The sequence below is a fragment of the Erythrolamprus reginae genome, chromosome 2 (assembly GCF_031021105.1).
Source record: "Erythrolamprus reginae isolate rEryReg1 chromosome 2, rEryReg1.hap1, whole genome shotgun sequence".
Taxonomy (NCBI): Eukaryota; Metazoa; Chordata; class Lepidosauria; order Squamata; family Dipsadidae; genus Erythrolamprus; species Erythrolamprus reginae.
In genome coordinates, this window is record NC_091951.1 from 97,650,644 (window position 1) to 97,677,373 (window position 26,730).

General features: G+C 37.0%; 1 protein-coding gene across 3 annotated transcripts in view; it reads left to right on the plus strand.

Moving 5' to 3' along the window:
• Positions 1-26,730, plus strand: part of RNF123 (ring finger protein 123) — a 127,736-nt gene that overhangs the window by 752 nt on the left and 100,254 nt on the right. Inside the window, exons 1-13 of one of the 3 annotated variants that reach the window (XM_070738872.1) lie at positions 3,713-3,983; positions 6,486-6,588; positions 7,940-8,048; positions 9,825-9,909; positions 14,265-14,344; positions 17,307-17,404; positions 19,371-19,425; positions 19,791-19,876; positions 20,283-20,369; positions 20,624-20,691; positions 22,872-22,997; positions 23,700-23,808; positions 25,366-25,470. In XM_070738872.1, the coding sequence (XP_070594973.1) occupies positions 7,967-8,048; positions 9,825-9,909; positions 14,265-14,344; positions 17,307-17,404; positions 19,371-19,425; positions 19,791-19,876; positions 20,283-20,369; positions 20,624-20,691; positions 22,872-22,997; positions 23,700-23,808; positions 25,366-25,470 (981 nt within the window). In that variant the 5' untranslated portion in view covers positions 3,713-3,983; positions 6,486-6,588; positions 7,940-7,966. Of the gene's footprint in view, positions 1-3,712; positions 3,984-6,485; positions 6,589-7,939; positions 8,049-9,824; positions 9,910-14,264; positions 14,345-17,306; positions 17,405-19,370; positions 19,426-19,790; positions 19,877-20,282; positions 20,370-20,623; positions 20,692-22,871; positions 22,998-23,699; positions 23,809-25,365; positions 25,471-26,730 lie in introns of those variants that run through there. The other 2 variants (XM_070738873.1, XM_070738874.1) reach the window with 2 other exon arrangements.

Below are 26,730 nucleotides of genomic sequence, written 5' to 3' on the forward strand. Positions count from 1 at the left end.
CCTACAGCATCGCAAAAACAAAAAAGTCCGGAGGTGGGGTTTCCCATGGAGGGGAGCTTCAGGGGAATCCCACCAGCGCAAAAATGGGCGCTTTGGCTTGAAAAAGGGGTAAATTTTGGGCTTGCACACATTAATTGGTTTTCCATTGATTCCTATGGGAAACATTGTTTCGTCTTACGGACTTTTCACCTTACGAACCTCCTCCTGGAACCAATTAAGTTCGTAAGACAAAGTATCACTGTATTATTTAGAGAAATGGCAAAACCAAACTTTGATCAAAATTTTAACCATTCATTCTAACCCAAAGGTGGTTTTTCAAGAGGCAATTGGAATTTCTGTTTTTTCTTTGAAGATGTTTCGCTTTTCATCTTAGAAGCTTCTCCAGCTCTGAACAGACACTAAAATAAATATTTGGATGGCAATATCACTAAAGCTGATTTTATTTAGGTGTATTGGCAAAGTCCCTTTTTGCAGCCAATTTACCCAGTAGTATGTAAATTATAAATATCTAGGAAAGGACTTTATAACAATCAGTACACAACTGTGGAACTTCCTGTGAAACGTTAATGCTAAATGAAACAATCTAGGAAGCACAATTTTCTCAATATTGCATTGTTTAAATTGTATTTGTTCCAGTTATTTTTTTCCTGTTTGCGTACATTACTCTCTGAGGTCAGCTGCCAATGAGAAAAAAATGAAATTCAGCTGCTTAGCATATTAATCTACCAAAGCTAAAATTATATAGATAAAAACCAAGGAGACAGTTAATATCACAGAAGTGAGTAGAACCTACTGGTACTAGGACACAGATAGATTAAAACAGGCTTAGGCAAAATTGACTCTTCCATGACTTGTGGACTTCAACTCCCAGAATTCCTGAACCAATCATGCTAGCTCAGGAATTCTGGGAGTTGAAGTCCATGTGTCATAGAAGAGCCAACTTTGCCTACCACTGGATTAGAACATCATAGCACATTGTGGGTTATTTTGTAATAGATTGCCTCCAGTGTGTAGGATTTAAATTTCCAATATAAAAATAAGCAATTATATCGACCTCATATTAGTCACCTCTTTGCCAGATTTAGCAAAACTGAACAGCAGCTGTTTGCCTTTAATCAATTATTGTCAATTATTTTCTCTGAGAGACAATCTATCTTTAAATAGAATGATATAAAGGAATGTTAAAGTTTTTCAGATATTAAAACTTGCCTATTTTCATAGAACCCTGGGTGCTGGCTTGTTGATAGAATTTCATAATGGAATTTCAGAGGTGAAATGATCCCAGTTCGCTCGTGCCTGTTGGTCATTGAAGAGTCAGTCACGAAGGCAGCATGAGGATCCGCTCACCTGCCCGGATGCTGCTATTTGAGTTCTTTTACCTTCTGCACATGTACGGAACACTTTGTGCCTGCACAGAGGGTAAAAGAACCCAAATGGCGGCGTTCTGGTGGGTATGTGGACCTTTGCGCTGCCTTCGCGACCGGCTCTCCAATAACCAACAGGCACGAGTGAACCAGGAACATTTCACCCCTGATGGAATTATAACACTTTTAAAATTCCCATATCCACTATTTCTCCCATATCCACTATTCCATATCTATTATTCCCCCCTCCCTCTGTCAATTACTTCTGACAGCAAGAAATGGAAAGAGTTGTTTGGGCATTTCACTTTGGTTCAGTTGCTCAAATAAGATTGGTGAATTAGATACTATGCATCCCGACTTCGCAGCAAGAAGACAGGATCTACTGGCTTGAAGGAGGAACATGTCTGAAATAAAATTCAATAAAATTACCTTTTTAAAAAAAGTTAAGTTGCTTCTCTGTGAAAAAGTCTACCTCGTCTTTTAAGACAAACATACATAAAAACCCACACATCCCAAATTGTTTGAAAAGTTCCTTTCTCATTACAATCAAGGAGAAACAATTTCATGTCGCTCTTTTTTCCATTTGCTGTTACTGCCATGGAAATCCTATTTATCATTGTTTCAAGTTCACAGAATTCCACTGTTGCATGTTCCAAGATACATGTCTAATGCAGTTTTAGTTACCACAAGATCAGGAAACAATCAATTCATCAATCAAATCAAGAGCATTTCACCTTCCATTTACTATTCTGTTTTCTTTGGTTTGGTTTGAGGTGATACTCTTGTTCCTTCCTCTACACTTGTATAACACATATAACACGTATAACATTATACAAAATTCAGAATTGAAGAGAATAATTGCCAAATCACTAGTTTACTCATTTTAGGGGGGAAAATACTTCAGATGCAGGCAGATAATTCCTTTCTTTTGGAACACTTATTCTATCAGCGAACGATGCAACATTTGCTGTTCCATTATGCAATATCAAAATAATAGCATAGGATCTATTAACTCTAGACAAGGAGAAAATTGTCAACATGGTAGGAATTTCCTGGAGGTGTGTAGTGCAAAATCCACATAGACAATCTATCCCCAACCTGGTCCTTCATATATTCTAGTGATACATATGTTGCTACTATAATTGACTTAATCAATTTTGCTCCAAGAGATCTTCGTTTTTTTCTTTCCTAGCATTATCATACCAGAAATATAATAAACTGAGCCTGGTCAAAAACCCAGATATTTATTATTTATTTATTTATTTATTTATTGGATTTATATGCCGCCCCTCTCCGTAGACTCAGGGCGGCTAACAGCAATCATAAAACAGCGTACAATAATAATCCAATACTAAAAACGAATAAAAACCCATTAATATTAAAAAAAAAACCAAACATACATATAGTTTCTATATAGAAACTATATCTATATAGAAAATATATATAGTCCCCCCCCCATAATTTTCACAACAGTTTCAACCATAAACAGAAAACTATAATGGCATACATTACACAAAAACTAACAATCATATTATGGTTCGGTTTACATATACAGTATACTAAGCCATCAGTGTGATCTATACAATATACATAGGTTGTCACAGTGTACTTGCGGCGGTAACCTGTGGTTTAAATGTTTTATCATTTAGCTTACTCAACAGACCACACATTTAGGTCTACACATCATACTAAGCCATAAACTCGGGTCTGTCTTCATTTAGCCAGTACAAAACAAAAGACAAATTAAGTGTAGACGGGGCTAATGATTTAGATTAAAACAACCAGCTCAATGTTTCACTTGGCTCATTCGTGAAGTATAATTTGTGAACCAGCCCCTGAGCTTTGCTTTTCTTCTCTTTTCTTGTATGAGCAAAAATTCATAGGTGATCATTTATGTTTGAATTCTGGAAGGCTAGAATATATGATACACCTTCTAGTTCCGGCCCCAAACGGGATACAGTATATGATTTTTTGAAAAGGGTTTTTACATTGTTTTACATTGTCTTTTTGATGTCTTTTTCCTGTTGTACACCGCCCAGAAGCCTTCGGGAGTTGGGCGGCATATAAATCAAATCAAATCAATCAATCAATCAATATTTGTAGGAGTGGGTGGCACTTAACTTTTCTTACCCTGATGACAAAACTGGTGGAAAGTTATGACATTGTGCTGCTCTCCGGTCATCTCTCGCATTACTCCAAACCTTAGGTGAGACCCCCCCCTTTTTTAAAAAAAAATGTGCTCAGGTAATGCGTCTCGAATGGTCCGGCTACCGCACGACCCCTGAAAGGCAAGCATTTGGGGGAAGGAGAACAGAGCGTCCTCCGCTAGCGAGCTGCAGAGAAGCAAGCCCGGGGTTCTCCCCGAGTAGGCAAGGGACGAGGGTCAGAGCCGGCCGCGCTGCGTTCGGGCGCTGCTACTCGCTCGCAGGAGATCCAGCCGGCTCTCGAGGGCGGCGCTGCCAGTTACAACGAAGGGAATCCACCCGCCCAGCCACTGCGGTTGTGCCGCCGCTTGGTGTGTCCCAGCTGGCGCTCCGTAGCAGGGGCGGATGTTGTGAGGAACCGCTGCCGGCGGGGCTTGGCCAGGGAGCCAGCCAGCGTGCGGTGGTGGAGGCGGCGGTGAGTAGCAGCAGCAGCGGGGCTCCAGTTGCGGGGGAGCCGCCGCTGTCGTCGAGACGCGCGGGCTCGCGCTTTGCGACTAGGCCCGGATGGCGGGTCAGCTGGGGAGGCGAGAGAGGCTCTCCCGCTCGCCTTTAAAAATTAAAAAAAAGGGAGAAGCCAACCCGGCTTTGCCAGCCACGCGCGGGGAAGGCGGTGGGGCGCTTCGGGGGCTCGGTGGGGAAGCCCGTCGCGCGGCCGGGAGACTCCCGGTGGGCAGTTTCGAGGCGAGGCGAGGCTGGCTGCTGCACCGGTCCTGCCCTTGGCGTGAAGCCGGCCGAGGGAGGCCTTTTTCGGAGGGAGGGGGGGAGAAGAGTTGTAGGCGAAGGCTGTTCCTCTTCAGCCTCCTCCTCCTGCTCCTCTTCTGCCCCACAATCTCCAGCCTGGTGGTGGTCTTCCTTTGCTGGCGCCTTGGCTGCTTTCCGTTCCTGGCGTGCTTAGCGGCACCCGGGAGACCGGCTCACTCTCGTGTGAAGAAAAGAAGGAAAAAAAGTGCCTCGTTTGTGTGTCACCTTCCCAGAGTTGCGTGGGAAGAAACACAAAGATGAAATGGCTTGTGGACCGCGGAAAAGAAAGCTTCCCAGTGTGATCTTGAAACCTCAGAATAGAATAGAATAGAATAGAATTCTCTATTGGCCAAGTGTGATTGGACACACAAGAAATTTGTCTTGGTGCATATGCTCTCAGCGTACATAAAAGAAAAAGATACATTTGTCAAGAATCATGTGGTACAACACTTAATGATTGTCATAGGGGTCAAATAAGCAATGAAGAAACAATCAATATTAATAAAAATCTTAGGGTACAAGCAACAAGTTAGAGTCATACAGTCCTAAGTGGGAGGAAAAGGATGACAGGAATGATGAAAAAAACTAGTGGATATTAGATGCCCTTAGGGAGTCCTTAGAGAGGGAGTTGGGCGACATATAAATAAAACAAATAAACAAATGTCTATCGAATTTAGTGAGAAGTCAATCTGCTCAGACTTGCACCTTAATCCTAAATGTATTTTAAGGTTTTGATCTCAAGTACTGTCTATTTCTTTTTTAATTTATTTTCCTCTACATCAGAAACATACATAACATCACATGTTCCTTAATATGCATATATTATAACTTAGTAATATAATAACCTAAATTACATTCCAATTTTAATTTTATTATTCAATTTATCCCAATCTTCTCGCTCTCCACCCCCCTCTTTCTATCTCAGGTGGCTATTCCACCTCTAATATCTACTTTCTTACACCTTCCCTCCCTTTTCCTACTACTCTTTCCTCTTCCTCCCTCCTTCTTTTTACTGTCTATGTCAATGGGGGTTCCTTACCAATAATAGGTATGGATGAGAGTGATCATCCAGCCAGAAGGGTTTGGAGGACATGGATGAGAGTGATGATAGAGCCAAAGGAGTTTGGAGGACAACAAACTTCCCAGTAATAAAAGAGGCAACTGTGAAATCGGGCAAAAGGTCATGGGCTGTGGCAGGTGTTTCAATGCAAGGCTGATAGCTGATTATTTTTTTACTTGTTTTCCAGTGGAAATCCTAAAATAAACATAACCCTATGCTTGCAACCTTCCACATTATTTGGAAGCCAAAATTACTGTAATATAATGCAGTTTGATTGCAGTAATATTTCCAGACTGGAGTTGTAATTTTGGCTCCCATTTCCATATGCCAAGGCTAAATGTAATTTGAATTGATAAAGGGAGAGCAGTCTCCATTGGATTTTCAGCTCTTAAAACAAACCAATTTGAGAGAGAATGTTTCTCAGCTGTGGTTATCAGAAACAGTTATTTGAACATGTGTGTGAGTGATATAGTATACAATATATATATAATAAGCTATTGATAGCCATTTTCTCCATGAATTTCATTAAGATTTTTCATAGTGATCCTAATTTGATCATTGTTTTATCTTACAGTATCTAACAGTAATCCTACTTGAACTGTAATTGTGTGAGGAAATGCTACTTTTAATGATCAAGGCTTTTACTATAGGAAAATGGATTCTACTATACCCTGAATACAGTAAACTATGGATTCTACTGTAGAATGCTGGCTTGTTTTCGTAATTTTTAAAATGCCAAATACTACTGTGTTTACTAATGTAGTTACTTCACTCCCTGATAATTTCAGCTGTCTTATTTGCATTTTTTCTCAGCTGTCTAGTATCTTTCTCTAAGATAAGTGACCAAAATTGGGGCTGCCTTCTTAGGATTAGGCCTTCCTTCTTGCAATATTCTTAAATAAAATAATGTTAGATAGATCCTTATGTAATTAGAGCCATCTCTGCTTTTGCAGCTGTACTTTGTTTCTTGCTGTATGTCTGTTTCTTTCTTGGTCTTCCTTTTTAGCATTCTCTGATAGTAGGATTGTTTCTAGTAGATATGCATTTACTAAGAAAGTTCACAATATATTATAGAGATTATTAGAAAGCCTGTTAACTAAATATTTTCTTATAAAGGTGCTGATTGGAGGAGAAATTGTTTTGAGTGACCAATCAAGATGGATTTACAGAAACTTTATGTTTAATTTAAGATCTCATAGTATAATAATTAAGGCATCAGGTAAGAAACTAGTAGGAAACTCTGAGTTCTCTCTATTCTCAGGCTCTCTCCCCCTCCCCCCTCCCCCTCCTCCCCCCCTCCCCCCCTCCCCCTCCTCCCCCTCCTCCCCCTCCCCTGCCCTAGGAAGGAGGCAAGGGCAAATCACTTTCAAACAACTTTACAAAAAAAATCAATTTCAAGACAGTCAAAACTGAGTCAAAGGCTCAAATTTTCACCAGCTGAGATATGTGGACAAGCTTAGTAGAAATGTTTAGTATTTTTAAATATACTGTGTGGATAAAAAATATGGTCTATAATAAAAATCTTCTGCATTGTAGTGTAGTTCAAAGCAGCATTCCAATCTTAGTTATTTACATAATGCTTCAGTCAGCATGTGAATATATATTAACTGTTTATTAATGTTGCCAAAGTTACTTTTTGTACTGTGTTGTGACGGCAATATTGAATTACTGTATATGCTTGTGTCTATTGCTTAATGAGGATGAAAGTTGCTTTTGCTGTTGTGTAAGTCAAAGATGATGATGGTCTAAGTGAGATATATTTGGAACTTGAAATATACTTGCTTCATATTGCGAGATAGTCTTGTTAAGATGTTGTATGGGGACTTCATATCCATAAACATTTGTGAGACAAATTGTCTTGAAACTTATTATTATATGTTTCTTCTGAGAATGGATCTAGATGTATAACAAATACAACTCTGAGGATAATCTATTGCTTACATATTCTATTTATTTATTCTATTTATTTTTAATTTTTTTAATGCCGCCCTTCTCCTTAGACTCAGGGCGCCTTGCAACATGTTAGCAATAGCACTTTTTAAAAGCATTACTACTTTGAATAATGAAGAATAAAGCAAGTTCCCATAAAGCAAGTTTTCTCTTGGTTACCTATCAACTTTTTGTACTTATATAAATATATGTATAGATATATATATGTAGATTGTTCTGAGTTCGGGTTTTACACCGTGTAATATTTTGAGTGTCTATGCGACGTTTCGGTGAAATCACATTCACCATCATCAGGCTGAAGTTGTTAGCTTCGTGCTGCTTTGAACATAGTATACTGTATATATATATATATATATATATATATATATATATATATACAGCGATACCTTGTCTTACGCACTTAATTGGTTCCAGGTTGAGGTTCGTAAGGTGAAAAGTTCGTAAGATGAAACAATGCATGCCAAAAAGTGTTATCTGAAAATGACACTGAAAATTAAATGCAAAAATATGTTTTTCTTTTTTTCATTCTCAGTGGTTTTGTTAGGAGCATTAAAATATTTGATAGCAGTTTTCCTACAAATGTTACAATTACTAATTTATTTCATGTTTTATCTTCGAAGTTAGTGACATTAATACTGTCCTGAACTATGACATCAAGAGGTTCTGGCACAGCATTTCCTCGGAAGAATTACAGGTTAAGCACCGAGTCTGAAAAGTCCAAAGTTGCAGGTAGGAGCAATATTGTGGATTCTGAAGCTACTTATCTTGTAGGTTTCTCTTGGTTCTAAGTCAATTATATAAAGGTCAAATACCCAGAGATATGTTTTATTTGAGATCTGTTTGGAAGGTCAGCTAAAATTATAAATCTTTAGTAGGAAAAAAAAATCGCAGCTTGCTGAAAAAGTAATCAGGTACCAAAAAGACATCTATTTTTTTACTAATCATTAAGAAGAGGAAGTTTCATAAAGCATATTGATTCATATAGCTTACTTTCCAAGTTGTGTAAATACAGTCTCATTAGTTGGATATTAAATATAATGGTACATTACTTGGTTGTGACCTATAAAAGCCCTTGATGGCATGGGGCCAGGCTACCTACAGAACTGTTTTTCTTCCATTATATCAGTCTGTCCCATCCCATTAGGTAAAGAAGGCATGTTGCAGACCCCATCAGTTAAAGAATTCCAAATGACGGAGTCTAGGAAGAAAGCCTTCTCTGCCCTTGCCCCTGTCCTCTGGAATCTCCTCCACCCCCCCCCTCTTCTTCCCTGTCCTTCTGCAAAGGAGTTAAAATAGACTCTGCAGTCTCTTGTGGGGAGCTCAAAGGAGCATGCAATCATGGTGCTAGTTGGTGCTCTGAGAGCCCTCCCTTTGCCTTCTTAACTAATTTGTAACAGATTTAATTCCGGCCTCCTTTTAATTGTAAACTTTCTAAATTTTTACTCTTTATATACTGTTTTTACATATTTACACTTTATTTTATAACATCTAGGAGTACAATAACTATGTTTCCCCAAAAATAAGACTGGGCCTTATATTCAGGATGTTCAGCAAACCTGGAAAACAGGGAAATCAGGGAATTATCAGGGAAATCAGCAGTTCGGGAAATATCAGGGAATTTTCAGGGAATTCATGAAAAAAACTGAATAAATCAGGGGGAAAAAACAAACTGTATTAAAATGTTTAAAAGTCATGGAAAAATCATGTAAATAAAACACAGATCGCATTGCCTGGCAGAGTCAAGCAAAAATGAGCATAACTGTGGCAACAACTTGCTTCCTAAGCTACCGATATTTCCCCACGGCTTAGCTGTTTGGTTAGACATAATCTATGACCACACCATAACTAGATTGCAAGTTACAGGGAAATGTCAGGAAAATATCAGGGAATTTCAAAATGCTTTCCCCTAGACACCCCTGTATATTATTTTTTGCTCCAAAAACCGCATTAGGGCTTCTTTTCCAGTTAGATCTTATTTTCAGGGAAATACAGTACCAAATGTGTCCATCTGATTGACTATCTTAACAGGGGCTTGTTTTTGAGGTAAGGCTTAAGTTATGAGCATCTTGAAAAATCATCTAGGGTTTATTTTCTGTTTGGGTCTTTTTTCCGGGGAAATGGGGAAGACGTTACCGAGGGCAATGAGTGGTTCAAAAATGTGAAAAAAATCACAAAGAGCATTGATAGAAGTTGATTTTAGTCTTCTTAATTCTTAATTAACATAAATACAGGAGATCCTGTAGTTTTAATTAAGTGAACCTTTACTATGAGCAAGACTTATTGAATGGATGTGAGATTATTTGATGCAGTAGATAGAGTTAGGCAGATCATTCTGCTCTATCCTGGATTGTCTGAAATGTAAGTCACGCAGGAATACTGTATTATACTCTGTTTTAAATTGTAAAGAAGAAATAAATTCGACTAGAAAGTATTTGTCACTCCTTTGAAAGTAACCTTTAATATCTCTGAGGTGTTATCTAACTTGGGTTTTGCTACTTGCCATAGGAATAGTGAACAGCAAGCTCTTGAATGATTATCTTCATCGTATTTTTCCCGGTGCTGATGGAACTCAACCTTCTGCTGCATGCAGGTAGTAGCTTCTTAATTTACTAAATACAAATCATACAATTTGGATCTGACTCATGAGTAAACCTTTAGTAGGAAGAGTTCAGTGCTGATAGTATATAAACCATATCTATAATCTGTTTTATATATTATATACAAGTATTTTTGTTATAATATATGTATAGGACTTCCTCCTCATTTTGAAAAAGTGCGTGAGAGGCAACAGAATCATCTTTCTACAGTACCCTAATATATCAGTCAATTTGAATATTGTATGTTATTTACATATTGCCAACAATGCCTTAAATTTTAATATTTATGGAACACTCAGAAAATGTGTGCTTTATAAATGTTAAATAGTAACTGAAAACATTCATAGTTCTTGCGACTTGTACTAACATTTATAACCTGAAAATCAGTATCCACTAAATTTCATATAAAGCTATGAAATTAATCAGTTTCACACGAATGGTCACCATTCTAATTGAGTCCATTCACTTGGCTACTGGGTGTGTCTTGTTTTTTCTTCTACCTGTTCTCAGCATTTGAGCTGAGTCTTCATAATGTGTCCAAAATAGAATAATTTGAACCTAGCCATTTGTGCCTTGAGTAAAAACTTTGGATTTATTTCTTTGCTAAGCCATTGGCTTGTTTTCTAGGCTGTACTCTGAATTCTCAGGAGTCTTCTCCAACATCAAAGTTCAAAAATATCAATACTTTTATTATTTTGCTGCATTAGAATACATCTTTGAATTATTATTAGGGTTACAGGTAATGTAGGCATAGACAAATCACAGCACTGGAATATATATTTTTCAAGGTTTTCATGGCTACTCTACCAAGTGCTGCTCTGCTACATGTTTCTTGACTGCTTGTTCTCCACTATTGATGATTGACCTAGAAACATTCTCCCATTTCATTATGAGCATTGTCAGTTCTAAGATTGGTTGGTTGTTGTATCTGTTGTCATTAGTTTGGCAGTCTTTATATGGGGAATTGAGATATCTCCCCTGGGCCTATACAATTTATGTATGGTATATTTGTATGTATGTCTTATTAATAATGGGGTTTTTAAAATGTTTTTAAACTATTAGATTTGTTATGAATTGTTCTATTGCTGTTGTGAGCCGCCCCGAGTCTACGGAGAGGGGCGGCATACAAATCTAATAAATAAATAAATAAATATTTTATCTTGATTCCATTTTTTAATCAGCTGCTTTTATTATTAAAATTTATAGATCCTTTGCATTTTCAGTTTTCAGATAGCGTCAGCAGCGTAGTGTATGTTGTTATCATTTCATCTTCCAATTATAAAGCTATCATCTTCTTCCCCTTAATACATCTTCACCATATGGCCTTGTTTCATTGCTTTACCAACCTGGAGCCAGTCTGTTTGAATAAGTTCTATCCGTACTATAGTTTCTTGACCTATATATAGATTACTCATGAGGCCAATAAGATGTTCATAAGGCCTTAAGAAAAGCTTTTTTATTTCATATTGTATATGTTAAATTCAGATATAATTACATGATAACACCTTTTACTTTTCTCGCTAGATAGTACATGCAAGATCAGCGCGGTACTAATGCTGCTAGAATTTCATGTGAATGTGTCTTAGGACAAATGCATGTTGTACATTTTTATTTAAAGATCTGTTAGGGTCAAATTATACTTAGCAACTGAACTCACAACTGAGTTGCTAGTGTTGTTAAAAATAACTTTCATCCTGTTTTACTTTTGATCGGGGAGGTTACCAAGAGGAGGACTGGAGTGGTTTCTTGTTGCTTTGCTGCAGCTTTCCCAGACTATTTATTCTTCACGTATTCCATTTCAATATTTTTTATTTTGAGTTAGAGAGTTTTCTGTGTCAAATTTCTTTAGCAGTTTATTAAGGTCATAGAGATAATTTGGGTAGAAACAAAGGTACTTTTTGGAAGCATATTTTGAAACTGGAACTGTATAAAACTTTTAATATTTTTCAATAGGCTTACAGTAATTTATTTTAAAAAATGATTTCCAACCCATTGAGATCCTTATTTCCTCAGTTCCCTGTGATATGATATCAATCGCTATCATTTTACAAATATTCTGGCAAATGGTTATTTTTCCCTCCCAAGTGCAAAACTATATTAGAGAGATGTGGCACATTATGTAACTCATGGATTCCATTTAGCTTGCTAGGTCACAAATAAATGGACTTCATTTATTATATCAGTTCAATGGGAAGTTGGAAATCATCTTCAACATAGAATTATTTGTATAATATAACCCAAATTATGCACCGTTTAGGTTTTATAGACAATTATGTGATTTATATATATTAATATTTATATTTATTTGATTTGTATGCCACCCTAGGGACTCTAGGTGGCACAGAACAAAAATTAAAAAATATAAATAATATTAAGACGTTTAAAAAACAATTTAAAAACAATTTAAATCCCACAATTTAAAAAAACCATTTAAATAAACCTACATGGAAATTTTGTATGTGGAAAATAGTAAGTACCGTATTTTTTGGAGTATAAGTCGCACCTTAGTTTTGGGGGAGAAAAATGGGGGAAAACATCTACCCTACCAGGTATTCATCTGGTTAGCATCCTTAGTCTGGTCAGCTTCAGTACATTATTTTATCCCCTGGTTAGGGCTGGGAAGAAACTTTTTCTGAGGGAATAGCAATGAAAACAAGCCTGCAAGCCAGGAAGATCGTTAGCACCTCATTAGGGCTGGGAAAAAAAGCTTTGAAAAAGCGACATTCTTTGTATAAAATTTTCAGCCTCTTTTAGAGGAGAAAAGGTGCGTCTTATACTCCAAAAATATGGTATACCCCTACATTTCTCACTACCTCAAATATATAAAATTAGAATCAAGTGCAAATTTTTAGAATATCATTAGAGAAGAACTGGGGGATATGTGTCTTATTGAAACCTCAGACATTTAGTTTGATTTGTTTTTTGTTGTTGAAATGTGGAGTATCATCTCTAGACAGAAAGCTTTCTAAGGCCTCAAGGAAGATTATAGATGTCTGTGAGCTTGGAAAGGGATTTAAAAAGATCACCAAATAACTGGCTGTCAATCATTCCATTGTCCAGAAGGCCATCTACAAGATTTGCAACACCTTCCAACTTGCCTAGGCCAGGCTGCCCCTGGAAGTTTAGCCTGAGAGTAGAGCACGCAATACTGGAAAAAAGTCTTTTAGAATATCAAAATGTCATGTGATATACAATTAGCGCTCACCACTATTGATATCAAAGTCTACCATTAGAAAAAAGCTGCAGAGATTAGATCTATTTAGGATTGTGTGCCAGGAGAAAACCTTCGCTGTCCAGAAAAAACTTCAGAGCAAGATTAAAGTTTGCTTATAAACACTTAGGCAAAACCCAGGTTTTGGGGGACAAAATCCTAGATAATATTCACTGAATATCAGTTGTAAAGCATGGTTGTGGAAATGTTATGGTTTGGGGCAGTTTTACTGCATCATAGTCTGGACAGCTTACAATTGTACTAAATTCTTCATTGTGCAAGAAGGTGTTTAGGATAATGTGACATCATTTGTTAGAGAATTGAAGATAAACTGAAAGTGGACCTTTCAATGTGACAGTGACCCAAAGTATCCCAGTAAATCTACCCAGAAAATTATGAATTCTGGAATTGCCAAGAAGTCAAAGCCTGGATCAAAATCCTATCCAGATGCTGAGGAATGATGTGAAAAGGGCTGCACATGCAAATTTTCCCCAAATATCCACAGCTAGAAAAATTCTGCATGGAGGAGTGGGGAAAAAAATACTTCCCAGTCAGTGTCAGGTGTTTCTACCATACCAGGTATTAGAGCAAAGAATGTCCTTACGCATTGAAGGAAATGGCATAGCTTGCTTAATTTTTTTGTTGAATAATTTATTTTCAAAACAATGTTTATATTTTGTTTAATTAATTTTTCTTTATATGCTCTTTGAAAATAAAATATTGATTTGCCCACAAATGTTAAAAAAGAAGAAAAAAACTTTTACACTGGACGAATTTACATTTTTACACGACTGTAGTTTTATTACATAGCTATTTAGCTAAGGATAATGTTGAAATAATTTAGGAAATCTCATGTATAATTTATAGAAATCTCTTCACAGAAAGCCATTTTTCCTTCTGTTCATTCATGTCCCTGCAGTTTTGTTGCCAAGGTTTTTCAGAAGTAATTTGCTATTGCCCCCTTTCTCTTACCTCCAGAAAGTGACTGACCCAAGATCACCCACCTGGCTTTCATGCCTGAGACTGACTAGAACTCACAGTCTCCTAGTTTCTGGCTTAATGCCTTAACCACTACAACAAGCTGGCTCTCATAGAAAATCATACAGGACCCCTAAAAATATTTCTTTTTATTCCTAGAAAGCACCTATCATTTCAAAATCTACAAGAACATATAGAGCAATTATTAACAGAAGATGCCAGCTCAGAAGATAGTCAAGGTAAGGTACCTATTTGTTTACTATGTTAAGGTGACATAGAATAGCATCTTAGGAAAAATGAACCTTGTCTTTTTATTTTATTTTATCCTGTATGGCAGCATTTCTCAAAACGTGGGTCCCAAGAGTTAACTGGATGTCTAACTAGTTAGTACCAAATATGTTTAATGCAAAGCAGAAGGAAAATTTCAGATAATCTGTGAGAGTGTGGAAAGGGATTTGCATGGAATAAACACCAATAGAATTCTTTGTGCTTCCTGAGCTTGGTTGCTTGCTTGCAGACATTTTGTCACTCAACTAGTTAAGTTAAGGCCCTGTTCAACTTACCCGGTTGAGTAATGAAACAACTGCAAGCCAACAACCCAGCTTAGAGAGCACTGAGAAGTCTGTACCCACAACTACAGGTATTCTTATGAATTGCAATAAAGCTGCAAGATAAAAGAAGATGGGTTATGGCTGTTATCTTGAATGGTGGGCTGAGGAAAAAATTACACCCTCCATAGCTTTGCAAGCTACAGCGTTTTAAGAGCATCTTGAGAGCAGCTGATTTCAAGGAAGAAAACAGCCTTGGTGAATTTGATTGGCTGTATTATAAAACTCAGATTTCAGGAATTATATGAAATTATGTCTTTCCCCAGAAGAATATGGTTTAATTTATATCTGGGGGATGAGTTTTTTTCCTTATTCCCATTAAAATGCTTTCATTGCTTTAATTCATATGTAGGACAAAACACAATGATTGGCAGTATTTTTCTTGCCCAGTCCCAATGAAATAATAATAATAACAACAACAACAACAACAAAAACAACAATTTACTTACTTACTTACTTACTTACTTACTTACTAAATTTATATGCTACCCCTCTCCGAAGACTCGGGGTGGCTTACAGCATATAAAAACAGTATACATCAAGATATAATTAATTAAAATTAAATTAAAAATTACATTTAAAAAACTAAAAAACCTATTAACATATACACATATCCATTCAAACAAGCCCACTGTGCATTCAATGGCCAGGTGGTAGAACCTAATGACTCCAAGCTTGGCGGCATAAATGAGTCTTTAGACTCTTACGGAAGCTGAGGAGGGTGAGGGCAACACGAATCTTTGGGGGGAGTTGATTCCAGAGGGCTTGGGGTTCCCACAGAGAAGGCTCTTCTTCTAGGTCCTGCCAAATGACATTGTCTAGTTGACGGGAGCTGGAGAAGGCCGACTCTGTAGGACCTAACCGATCATTGGGATTCATGTGGAAGGAGGCGGTCCCGTTACTTGGCACACATTCATTTATCATTTATTATAAAGTTTGAGAACTCCTGATATATAGAGAACTGATTTACAGTGATCTACAATGTGATCTACAATGTAGCTGTGAATCATTTTAACACTTACAGTATGTGTCCAATAGGAAACACATGCTGTTGACTTTCAGTTGAATAAATACATTTGAAGCAAAGATACAGTGTTACCTCTACCTAAGAACGCCTCTACTTACAAACTTTTTTAGATAAGAACTGGGTGTTCAAGATTTTTTTGCCTCTTCTGAACAACCATTTTCCACTTACAAACCCGAGCCTCCGGAACTGTAACCAGAAAAGGCAGGGAGAAGCCTCCATGGGGCCTCTCTAGGAATATTCTGGGAGGAAACAGGGTCTCCACCCTCTCTGTGGTTTCCCCAATCGCACACATTATTTGCTTTTACATTGATTCCTATGGGAAAATTGCTTCTTCTTACAAAAGCTTCTACTTAAGAACCTGGTCATGGAACAAATTAAGTTCATAATTAGAGGTACCACTGTACTTGTAATATTGGAAATGTTAAATTGTTCTGCATAGTTTTTTTCATAGACTGTAAAGTCTTCCTTTTAGACATTTATAAAAATAAACATAGCATTAGGTTTTATGAAAAATAAGCCTTTGGAGTATTTTATAAGTACCAACATTTATAATTTTCTTTGAGTATGCCAAATGGTTCCAGTAATGTTGCTGTGAGCCGCCCCGAGTCTTCGGAGAGGGGCGGTATACAAATCAAATCAAATCAAATCAACAAACAAACATAGTCTGGCTATTTAGATATTGTCTAAATAATTTTGTAATGAGTAGACAATAAAATTGAGAGAATCACCATCGGGCAGTGACAATTGTACTGAATGGTAGCAGTAAGGCAGCTTTGCGTACACAAACCAGCTTTGTGTACTTTTAATAGCATGTCATTATCAGGATTCCAAGTAATGTACCCATATAAAACAAATTCTGAGGCACTCAAGTTTCTCAAAGAACAGTTTATTGGATACCGTACATCATATTGGCATAAACCGGTGAAAGCTGACTCTGAGATTTCCTGCGGCTTTCACCTAATTAAAAGTAAAAGTTTTCCCTTCCCCCCAAGTCACTGATTACACTGTCCGATCCAGATGCTGGCCAGTTGCCGAGTTACTTGCTCCTCCTCTGTGAGAATATCCTTGATTCCCACAGGAAAACTTCATTGGCCCCTCTTAACTATTTCCCCCCTCCTGCTGCTGTGTGGCAACCTTGGAGCCTCCAAGACCACTTCAGCCAGGTTCACTTCAGGGCTGACTGTCATAAATTCTGATTTTAGCTTATCTCTCTTTTGGTGTTTATGAAACATGATAGTAAATGTCAACTAAAGACTAAAGAAACTCTCTTTAGAAATATTCTCAGATTCACCAGACATCTCAGGTGATAAGAATAATCCTAGTTACAATGTTTATATTTGCAAAAATATAATGTTGAACATTATGTATCCTTTTTTGAGTAATGCAAAACTTTCACTGATAGATTTATCCTTATTTCTATTAAAATACATGTTAAAATATGGTTATTAACTATATTACTTCCTTTGTAAAATTCATTTCTGCTAGAAAATTGCATATATATTGCCTGTTGGATTTCTTGTTGATTTCCACACTTTTTTCATTATATTTCCTGCAATTTTGTTTCAGATCAAACTGTAGATGGCAGACTCGGTCCTTCAACAGTAGTGCTGGATCATACTAGTGGCTTTGAAGGGCTCCTGCTAGTTGATGATGATCTACTTGGAGTGAGTGTGATTTAATTTGATTTGCTGTAAATGTAGGAAAAACATTCCCTCCTTCTTTTCATAGGTAAACTATTTGTCAGTGTTGATATGGATTAACATTAATTTGAAATCCTATGTAGCAAAAAAATTATAACTGTACATTTCTATTCTAATTTAAAATAGTCTGGTCCCCCCCCCCCCCAAATTAGTGTTAAAATCTCACATTCATAAAGTTTTGCCTGCTGCAGATATAATAAAGTGGTGTGATAGCCTTAGTGTGATTGTGGCTTAGGTACATAAATTGACAGAGGTAGCTGTCAACCACTGATTGAAAAGCCTAATCCATTTGACAGGAAAAAACACAAGGCAGCTGGAATAAATCTGTATAATCAATTGGTTCCAGTATTATTCTTCTTGAAAATGTTCCATATCTAACATCTAATTTTATGGTATTCCCTGTTATCTCTTTACTAGAATATTTACTTTGCATGTTGCCTTTCCATTTTCTTAGCATAGTTATAGTAATAAAATTAAGATATTATGTATTAATTATTTAATTTAAAAATGATATTCATTTAAATTTAGATAATCCTCAAGTCATAATTAACAAGTTCAAAGGCATGAAAATTAAATAGAGCTCTTTTATATGGTGATGAAATATTTGCATTGGGTATATCTTGTGAAATATTTGTATTGTGTGTATCCTGTTTAATTGTATATTGGCTGCATATTATTCACAACAATGTGAAATCATCGCTACCAGTTCTCTAGCAGTTGCTGGCTTTCATATTCACTGAGTTTTTATTATTATTTGTTTAGATTTGCTTATTTATCTAGAGTCACTTTGGATTGTGGATTGGTAGCATATACATTTAATAAGAAACGAAATTTATTTAGTTTATTATTATTATTAATCAGATTTGTTATGTCCACAAGACTCCAGAAAGACTCTGGGCAATTTGCAAAATATCAAATACATAATTAAAACACAATCAAAAACATAACAAACATAATTGCTTGGACAAAATAATAATAACAAGGACTCCATTAACACATGGTACTGGAGCAGGTTGGGAGCAAAGTTTAGTCTTAAGTGAGTTCTTAAACACTTGGAGAGTAGAAGCAATTTGTCTCTTGATGGGGTTGCTTTTCCAATGGACAGGGGTTGTGACAGAGAATATACTGTATGTTTCCCCAGTCCCACAACATGACAATATTTAATTGAAGGCAGCTGGAATTCACTTACTCTGCCTAAATGCTTGGGTGGTCACAATAATTGGCTACAGACAGATATTCTTTGTTGCTCTCCACTTAAACTACTCCTTCCCATTAGTTTCTACTGTTTCTGTGTGCTGCTGATAATATTTTTTATGTACTTGGAGGTTTTATTTGATAGTTCACTTGCCACTCATATTGCTTGCTAGATTTAGTTTCTTAGTTGGGGAAGAAGCAGCAAATCCACCTTTCTGCTGAGCCTATCAATCAGTGTAGTCATGCACCACTTACATTACCAATCCTGGCAGTCAGCTAAGCTGCCCTGAAAACTGAGGATGTTATCGTTCTTTCTTTATAAAGGTCATGTATTACTTTTGGTTTTTCTCTTGGTTGTTAGAATCACATCTGAACCATCTATATGCACTTGTATTTTATTATCCTTCCTTATGAGCTTTTAGGCTATTAGTTCACACTGATTTTTAACCTGTTTATATAACTAAGTGGCTTAATTGTATACATGTTGTGTAATCTGTAGGAGTAGCTTTCTCACATTATCACTAGGTATTTGTTTGGAAAAACGTGATTAGCAAGATATTATGTGGACATACATAACCTCATTACTCTTACATCATGCTTGCTCATCTCTTGATTCTGGGGGAGAGAATTCACTAGTAGTTTGAGATTTGGGTCTTTGGAAGTAACACAATACTTTAACTTTGTTTCTCTTGAAATAAAGTACAATGAAAGCCTTTTTCTTTGTTTCTTGTATTAGGTGATTGGGCATAGTAACTTTGGTTCTATTAGAGCTACTACCTGTGTATATAAAGGTAAGATTAAAATGGGGCAACCTTGGAAAGATATTGTTTTAAGTTGGAAGACAGATGTAGCAAACAAATTAAAATGAGGATTTATTCTCCAGTTAATCTCTGACTTGATTTTTTGTGTTAGAGGTATCTTAGCTATTTTGCAAGAAATGTTTGACAATTAAATATTACTACCCCAAAATTATTTTTATTGGACAGCTAATAAATAATGCTTATAAAAGCAAAGGGAAGAATGGATTTATCTTTTTGAATTCCTTTGGATGATAAGCCTTTAGAATTCTTTTAAGTGTTTATAATACTTGACAAGTAATTGCAATCTAAACCATGTAAATGGAACTTTGCTGCATGTCACTTACATTCCCTTTTAGGTAAATGGATCTATGAGGTACTAATTTCATCCCAAGGTCTCATGCAGATTGGTTGGTGCACTCTCAATTGTCGATTCAATCAAGAGGTAATGTTACAGCATTGCATATACAGTATTGCCACTTTTTCTAAATATTATTAAACAATCGTTTATTGTATTTCAAAGTCTGGGGCAGTATTGTAATTCTTGTACTTCTTAATATTTTTCCATATGACACTGACAATAATTTATGGAAAGAGAAGCACCATTGTGACAAAATATTTAAAAAACATTAATGACAAGTGATGGAATATCCCAGCCTCAATCTAACCTTTCTACTCTTGTTCTGTACAATTTTATGCTTGTAAACAAAAGGGAAATACTAAGTTAAAGCCTCAAACATCTTACCTCTTGTAGTAAGGTACGGGTGAGAGTTTTGAAAAAGTATGGCATGAGAATTCAAACTGGGATAGTAATCCTAATAATTTTAGTTTTTTTCTTGGTTCTTACAAAGGAAGGAGTTGGGGACACACCAGATTCATATGCTTATGATGGGAATCGAGTGCGCAAATGGAATGTGACTACAACTAACTATGGGAAAGTAAGTGTCCCTAATTATTTTACTTGGAAATTAGCATTGAGTCTGAATATGTAGCTGTCTTCGTTCCATATTGCAGAACAGAAAGCTATAGTTTATTATATTTCTTAGATTAGAGAGGAAAGATGATTGGGCTAATGGAATGGGTTGTGAAACAGAAAGATAATGTAATCAAGGAGGCATGCATGATAAATTTGAAAATAACCATGAGAGAATCCTGTTTACACGTTTTCAGAAAAACTCTTTTCTTCTTCCAGTCTTGGGCAGCAGGAGACATTGTCAGCTGTTTAATAGACCTTGATGAAGGAAACATTTCTTTCTGTTTGTAAGTATTGTGTTCAAAACAGTGGTAAAATCCAAATTTTTTAACTACCAGTTCTGTGGATATAGCTTCATGGGCATGGCTTGATGGACATGGCAGGGGAAGGATGTACTTGGAGGTTTTATTTGATAGTTCACTTGCCACTCATATTGCTTGCTAGATTTAGTTTCTTAGTTGGGGAAGAAGCAGCAAATCCCCATTCCCTCCCCACTCCTGGGGGAAGGATAGTGCAAAATCTCCAGTCCCAGCCCATTCTGGGGCCAACCAGAGGTAGCATTTGCTGGTTCTCTGAACTACTCAAAATTTCTGCTATCGGGTCTCCAGAACCTGCTGGATTTCACCCCTGGTTAAAAATCGCTATCAATATCACTTGTTACAGCAGTATAATAACATTTCAACATCACATTTTCTATATGTATATTCACTGAGGTCATAAACAATATTGTAATAAAGATTTTTCCCCACTTTACCATAATGCTTCTCTACAAAGTAGAATTAGTAAAAGGTCATATCGTGCTACATTCAGGTTCTGTCATAGAAACTGGTACAGATTATTTTTCAGCAGGAATTTGTATTGTATATTGGTAAAATTGGAAAAAGCTTTCTTTCAGTCCCATGTGAAACATGAATAGATATTAAAGTTAAATTTCCACTGGAAGTAATCCATGGGACTGGCAATTCTTACATGATTCCTGTGAGGCTTCACTGAATAGGCCACTCTATATGAGAAGCAGATCTTATTTATTGTAGTTATCTATAGCAGTGTTTCCCAACCTTGGCAACTTGAAGATATCTGGACTTCAACTCCCAGAATTCCCCAGCCAGCATTCTCTGGCTGGGAAATTCTGGGAGTTGAAGTCCAAATATCTTCAAGTTGCCAAGGTTGGGAAACACTGATCTATAGTATTGTATCCACGGGCGGGCGGCCCCCAGTACACCTGGGATTGCTGTTCTGGTAGCGGAAACAACAATGTGTGTGCATCTCTGCCACATGCCCCCTGCATGAAATGTTCTTCCACGCATGCATAGAAGCAAAGTAATCAGCAAAAATCACCAAATTCTTGTGCAAGAATGTGCCCATGCACAAGATTTTGGCGATTTTCAGCTTTTCTTTACTTCTGCACATGTGCAGAAACAAAGAATGGTGAAAATTGCTGAAATCTCATGCGTGTGAGCATCCTCATGTGAGATTTTGGCGGTTTTTGCCAATTTCTTTGCTTCTATGCATCCGCGGAAGCAAAATCTCATCCGAGAGTGCATGCGGCTGTTGCCGCCCATGCAGACGCCTCTGCCAGCCTCCAGGTCCGATCTGGTAGGGAAAGGTAAGTGCGGCCCTTCACTAAAATCTGCAGAGAACTGTATCTATACAGCAGAATGTTCACTGGAATACTACGTGTGAAGAGCAGTGATAAGTAATATTTAGTAATCAGGAATCATACTTCAAAACAACGACAACATGGCTTTATTTGACCTCTGGATAGGAGACATGACTGGTGATATAATTGGAGTTAGTGAGCTAAACCTTTTGGCCTGAATGTTTTGTTTTTCAGGGGCAGGTTTTAAGATGCAAAATGTTACCCATGATGTTATAGTAATAGAAAAAAGTAGAAAGCAAGCAAATTTAGTTACTTGGTCTAATCTTAGCAATTTGATCTGATGACGATAGTTCTGCCTTCCATTAAATACATGCACCTATGCCATTGCATAGCTCTTAGGAAATCTGATATAGATTGCAGCATCAATATCATAGATTCCCTTAATAAAAAACCCCCAACTTGCTAATACTGAGAAAATTAAAAATTAAGCAATAGTTTAAATGGATTGTTCTGATTGTTTTGCCAAGTGATTACTTTTATGACCAGTGTTATAGAGTGCCTTGTTCTTCTTAGCTACCCATAAGCATCTGCAGAGAAAATAGCATAGACCTGAGTCACATCTAAGACCAAATACAATCTTAGTGCTCCGGCAAGAATTTACCTTTGCATATAAAATCAATGGGTCATAGCAATAGGTGAGAAAATTCTATCCTTAGGCTTTAGGCTTTGTTTTATATTATTTGTTTCCATTGGGAAAGGAGAAGCTATGTGGCTTTGAATACTTCTGCATTTTTTTTGTGACTGCCATGTAAATCATTTATGATAAATTATATGAAATCTCTTTCCCCCCCTTTTCCCTCCCTTCAGGAATGGTGTGTCCCTGGGAACAGCTTTTGATAATATTTCAAGAGGTTCTGCCATGGCCTATTTCCCTGCCATCAGTCTGTCATTCAAGGAATCCGTCGCCTTTAACTTTGGCAGCCGCCCACTCCGACATCCTTTTAAAAAGTTTTAACCAAATAGTGGAAAAATTCTTCCTGGGAAATGTCAATATCTCAAATATTATTTTTCCTTATCCGTGTTCCCATTGGCTTTTCAGTGATCCATTGAATCTAACAGTTATAATACCTAGAAAAAATACTTTCTTAGTGCATCTTGAACATATTTTACTTTTGTTACTCAGTAAAACTGAAGAATAACCATATAAGGTTTGTTTTTTAATTGAGGAACACTTAGTACTTGAGCTGAAATTTGGATAGGGGATTTCATCTTGTGCTTTTGATTAGGATGCTGTGTCAGATCCTCCCCCCCCCCCCCACTTTCTATGTGGAGTTTTAAGAAAAAACAGAGACTAGTAAGGATAATGGTAAAATTCATCCTGTGTGTTTTCACTTCCCATCATTTTTTCCTTAAGATGAGAAAATACAAACACCGTAGAGTGCACCTAAAATAGACTTGGCAATTTAAAAAAGAATCTGGAAAAATAAAAGTCTGCAGGAAATCTCTCCCTTGCCCACTACATGATGCAGTCACACTTATAAGGCATTATTGCTTTCTGTGGACTTTGCTCCTCTCTCGGAGACTCAGGGGCTGCTCTTGCCCATTGAAAGACTGCCTCTTTCTTTTCCAGGCATTGACAAACTTTAATTTAAAGAAGTAAATTGCTTTCCACTATATTTCTTAATAATTCCTTACATATCCAGTGGAGGGATATCAGCCCTTGCAGGATAAACCAGCTGCAGATCTGATGAAAGCTCAAAAGCTCCTGGGATATCTCAACAATGTTATTAAAATAGATGTTTCGGTAAGATCATGTTTTCAATATTGCATTTATATAGACACGTTCTATTAAAAATGAATGGACTTAGTTACATTTATTTTATTTAGGTGTGTGTATGATGTATAGATATTTATGCTACTCAGCCAAAGCTCCTTCAATCACTTTCAAAGAATGAAGTAATAGAACACTCCTAAAACACAGCAAAAACAGCATTTACTACATTTTAGTGTAGTAAAATGAATCATTCTAAAGCAGGAGTGTTAAACTTGATTTCATGGATGCCCCATCGGGGTTGTGTGTGACCTCATGGGGGGGAGGGCGTGACTAGAATGGACATGGCCAACTTGACATCACTTGGATTGGGGGCCACCTGTGTGGTCCTGAGTGCTCTGCCAGTGGAAACACAGCTTGGGAACCCGTTTTCCCTGGTAGAGGCACCACAGGCTGGTCCATCCCTGTTTCCAGGGTAGCCCCACAGGTCAGATCTAAGCATCTTGTGGGCGGCACTTGGGCCATGGCCCTTGAGTTTGACATCCCTGTTCTAAAGGGTTTGAACAAGGAACAGTTCCTCTGTGTCTTATTTTATGAAATAACCCTATAAGAGCCTTCCGAAAGACTGGTTTGGTGTGTACCAATCTATTCTCAGCAGGATTGATGTTCAACAACTGAAAAATCCTGCTTCCTGGCTCCCTTAGATTTCTTTGACTAACAGGACTCTGCTGGATCTAGGCAGATAGTTGTGCAAATATCCTGGCCCTTAAATTAAACCTGGAAACACACTGACAAACAATGCAAGATTGTGGAGAAAATGCAACATGCACACCTTGAGGCTATTCGTTTCTCTCCATTCTGTTGCATTGTGTACCAGCTGCAGCTTCCAGATGCTCTTCAAAGACAGGCCCATGTAGAATGTGCTGCAGTGACCCAGTCAGGAGATTAAAGTGTAATTGACCTTAAGAGAAGGGCCCCTAGTCTAAGAAAGGGCACCCCTGGTACTGGAGATGAATTCACGTGAAGCCCCTCCTGGCTACAGCTGTCACAAGTTCATCAAACAGGAGCTGTGAATTCAGGAGAACCCCAGATTGCATTCTGGTTCTGTTTGGGGTACCACAACCTTACTTGAATAAGAGATAGCAAATCCTAGGATTTAACTGATTGAAAAGTCAACAGCTATTTAGACTTGCAAGGTTGAACTGAAGCCTATTCTTCCCCATTCAGACCCACCCCCCAATTGTGTTATGCTGTAACAGTAATTGAATTTTATCTGTCCTGCAAATAGCAGATAACAATGAACAGCATTAGGTACAAGGGATTTGCTGAACTTAACAAAATAGAGCACGTAGTAATCTTTCAATGTGGCATCATCTGGTATTAGAACTATGGGGTCCAAAAATTTTAAAGCAACCTCTATGTAGTATCTAGATAATGCCAGATTTGTCAGGATAATAATGAACTTGTTGCCTTTCTAAGAAATTATGTATTTCTGAACTAGAGACCTGTTTCAAGGAGTTTCTTAAGAAAATTAATGTAAATTAAGAATCTGTTTAATTTTTTTGTGCAATCTGGAATTTTCTCTTTCAGGAAGGGAAGCTGGTAGAAAGAGACTCTTCCAACTGGCAACTCCAAGGGGATCCAACAATACTCATCACCCTGGCACACATTTTTAATAATTTTGCCCCTCTTATGGTGAGTTTCCTCAATTTTATATCTTAAGATTTCTTCGGTAGGATTTTCTATCTAATGTTGTAGTGGAAATGTGTTTATTCAGTTGCAGAGATCACATAATTTTTCAGCACATTCACACTATTCAGCAACAAAATCCCTCAGCACAAGAAACAGAATGTTCCATATTTTTCCAGGACAGCAAAATAGAGACCTATTTTGGATATCAATACCCATATATTTGCAGTTGGTATCAAGGGTCGCAATATTTTGATATCTAGTGAACATAATCTACATTGATGAGTAGTAATTTTCCATGATTTTAGACATGTGTCTTTTCTAGTTCCATGTGGATTTGCTACAGGTTAAACCTTAGAATATGGTCTTTATAACTGAACCTTTCCCTTTCCCAATCAATGTCTGAATTTCTGGGATCCAGTGTCTGGGAAGTCTTTATGGTCTGCTTTTCAGAAGGTTATGGGGAATATGTTTCAATTAAAGTTGGAGTGAGTCATAAGGTTCTGAACATAATTTTGGATTTTAGAAACATAGAAACATAGAAGACTGACAGCAGAAAAAGACCTCATGGTCCATCTAGTCTGCCCTTATACTATTTCCTGTATTTTATCTTAGGAGGGATCTATGTTTATCCCAGGCATGTTTAAATTCAGTCACTGTGGATTTACAAACAACATCTGCTGGAAGTTTGTTCCAAGGATCCACTACTCTTTCAGTGAATTTCAGTGAAATATTTTATTTATTCTTCCTTTCTATATTTTGAGCTCCTTTGCCAGCCAATTTCATTCTCAAAAAAGAAGCAAGATTTGTGAAGTTACAAAATTTTCTTGTGCTGTTCTTTATGTATGAAGTGCCCAATTAAAGAGAAGCAGTGTCGTTATGTATTTATTAATTAAGAAAACCCCATCACCTTCAAACTGTAACACAAAACTCTCCTCTCCAACTTAAGTAACTAATTCCAGGAAGGAATCATATCTTATTCATCAGCAGAAGGGCTGCATTCTGCCATATGCAACAACAAACATGTGTATTTTTCCTTGTATGTAGGGCCATTGCCTAGGGAAAGAACAGTGCTTTTTAAAAAAAGTTTTATAAATATCTAGAACATTGTAGGAATAGTATGTATCCTTTTAGAAATATGGCACTAGACTGACTGAGGAAGACAGTCATCTATGGAACAGCTACAGTTCTCATGACATCCCAGGAATATATTTTTTTTAAATGAACTCTCATGAAACTGCAGCATGGGTATAGATTCATTCTTGT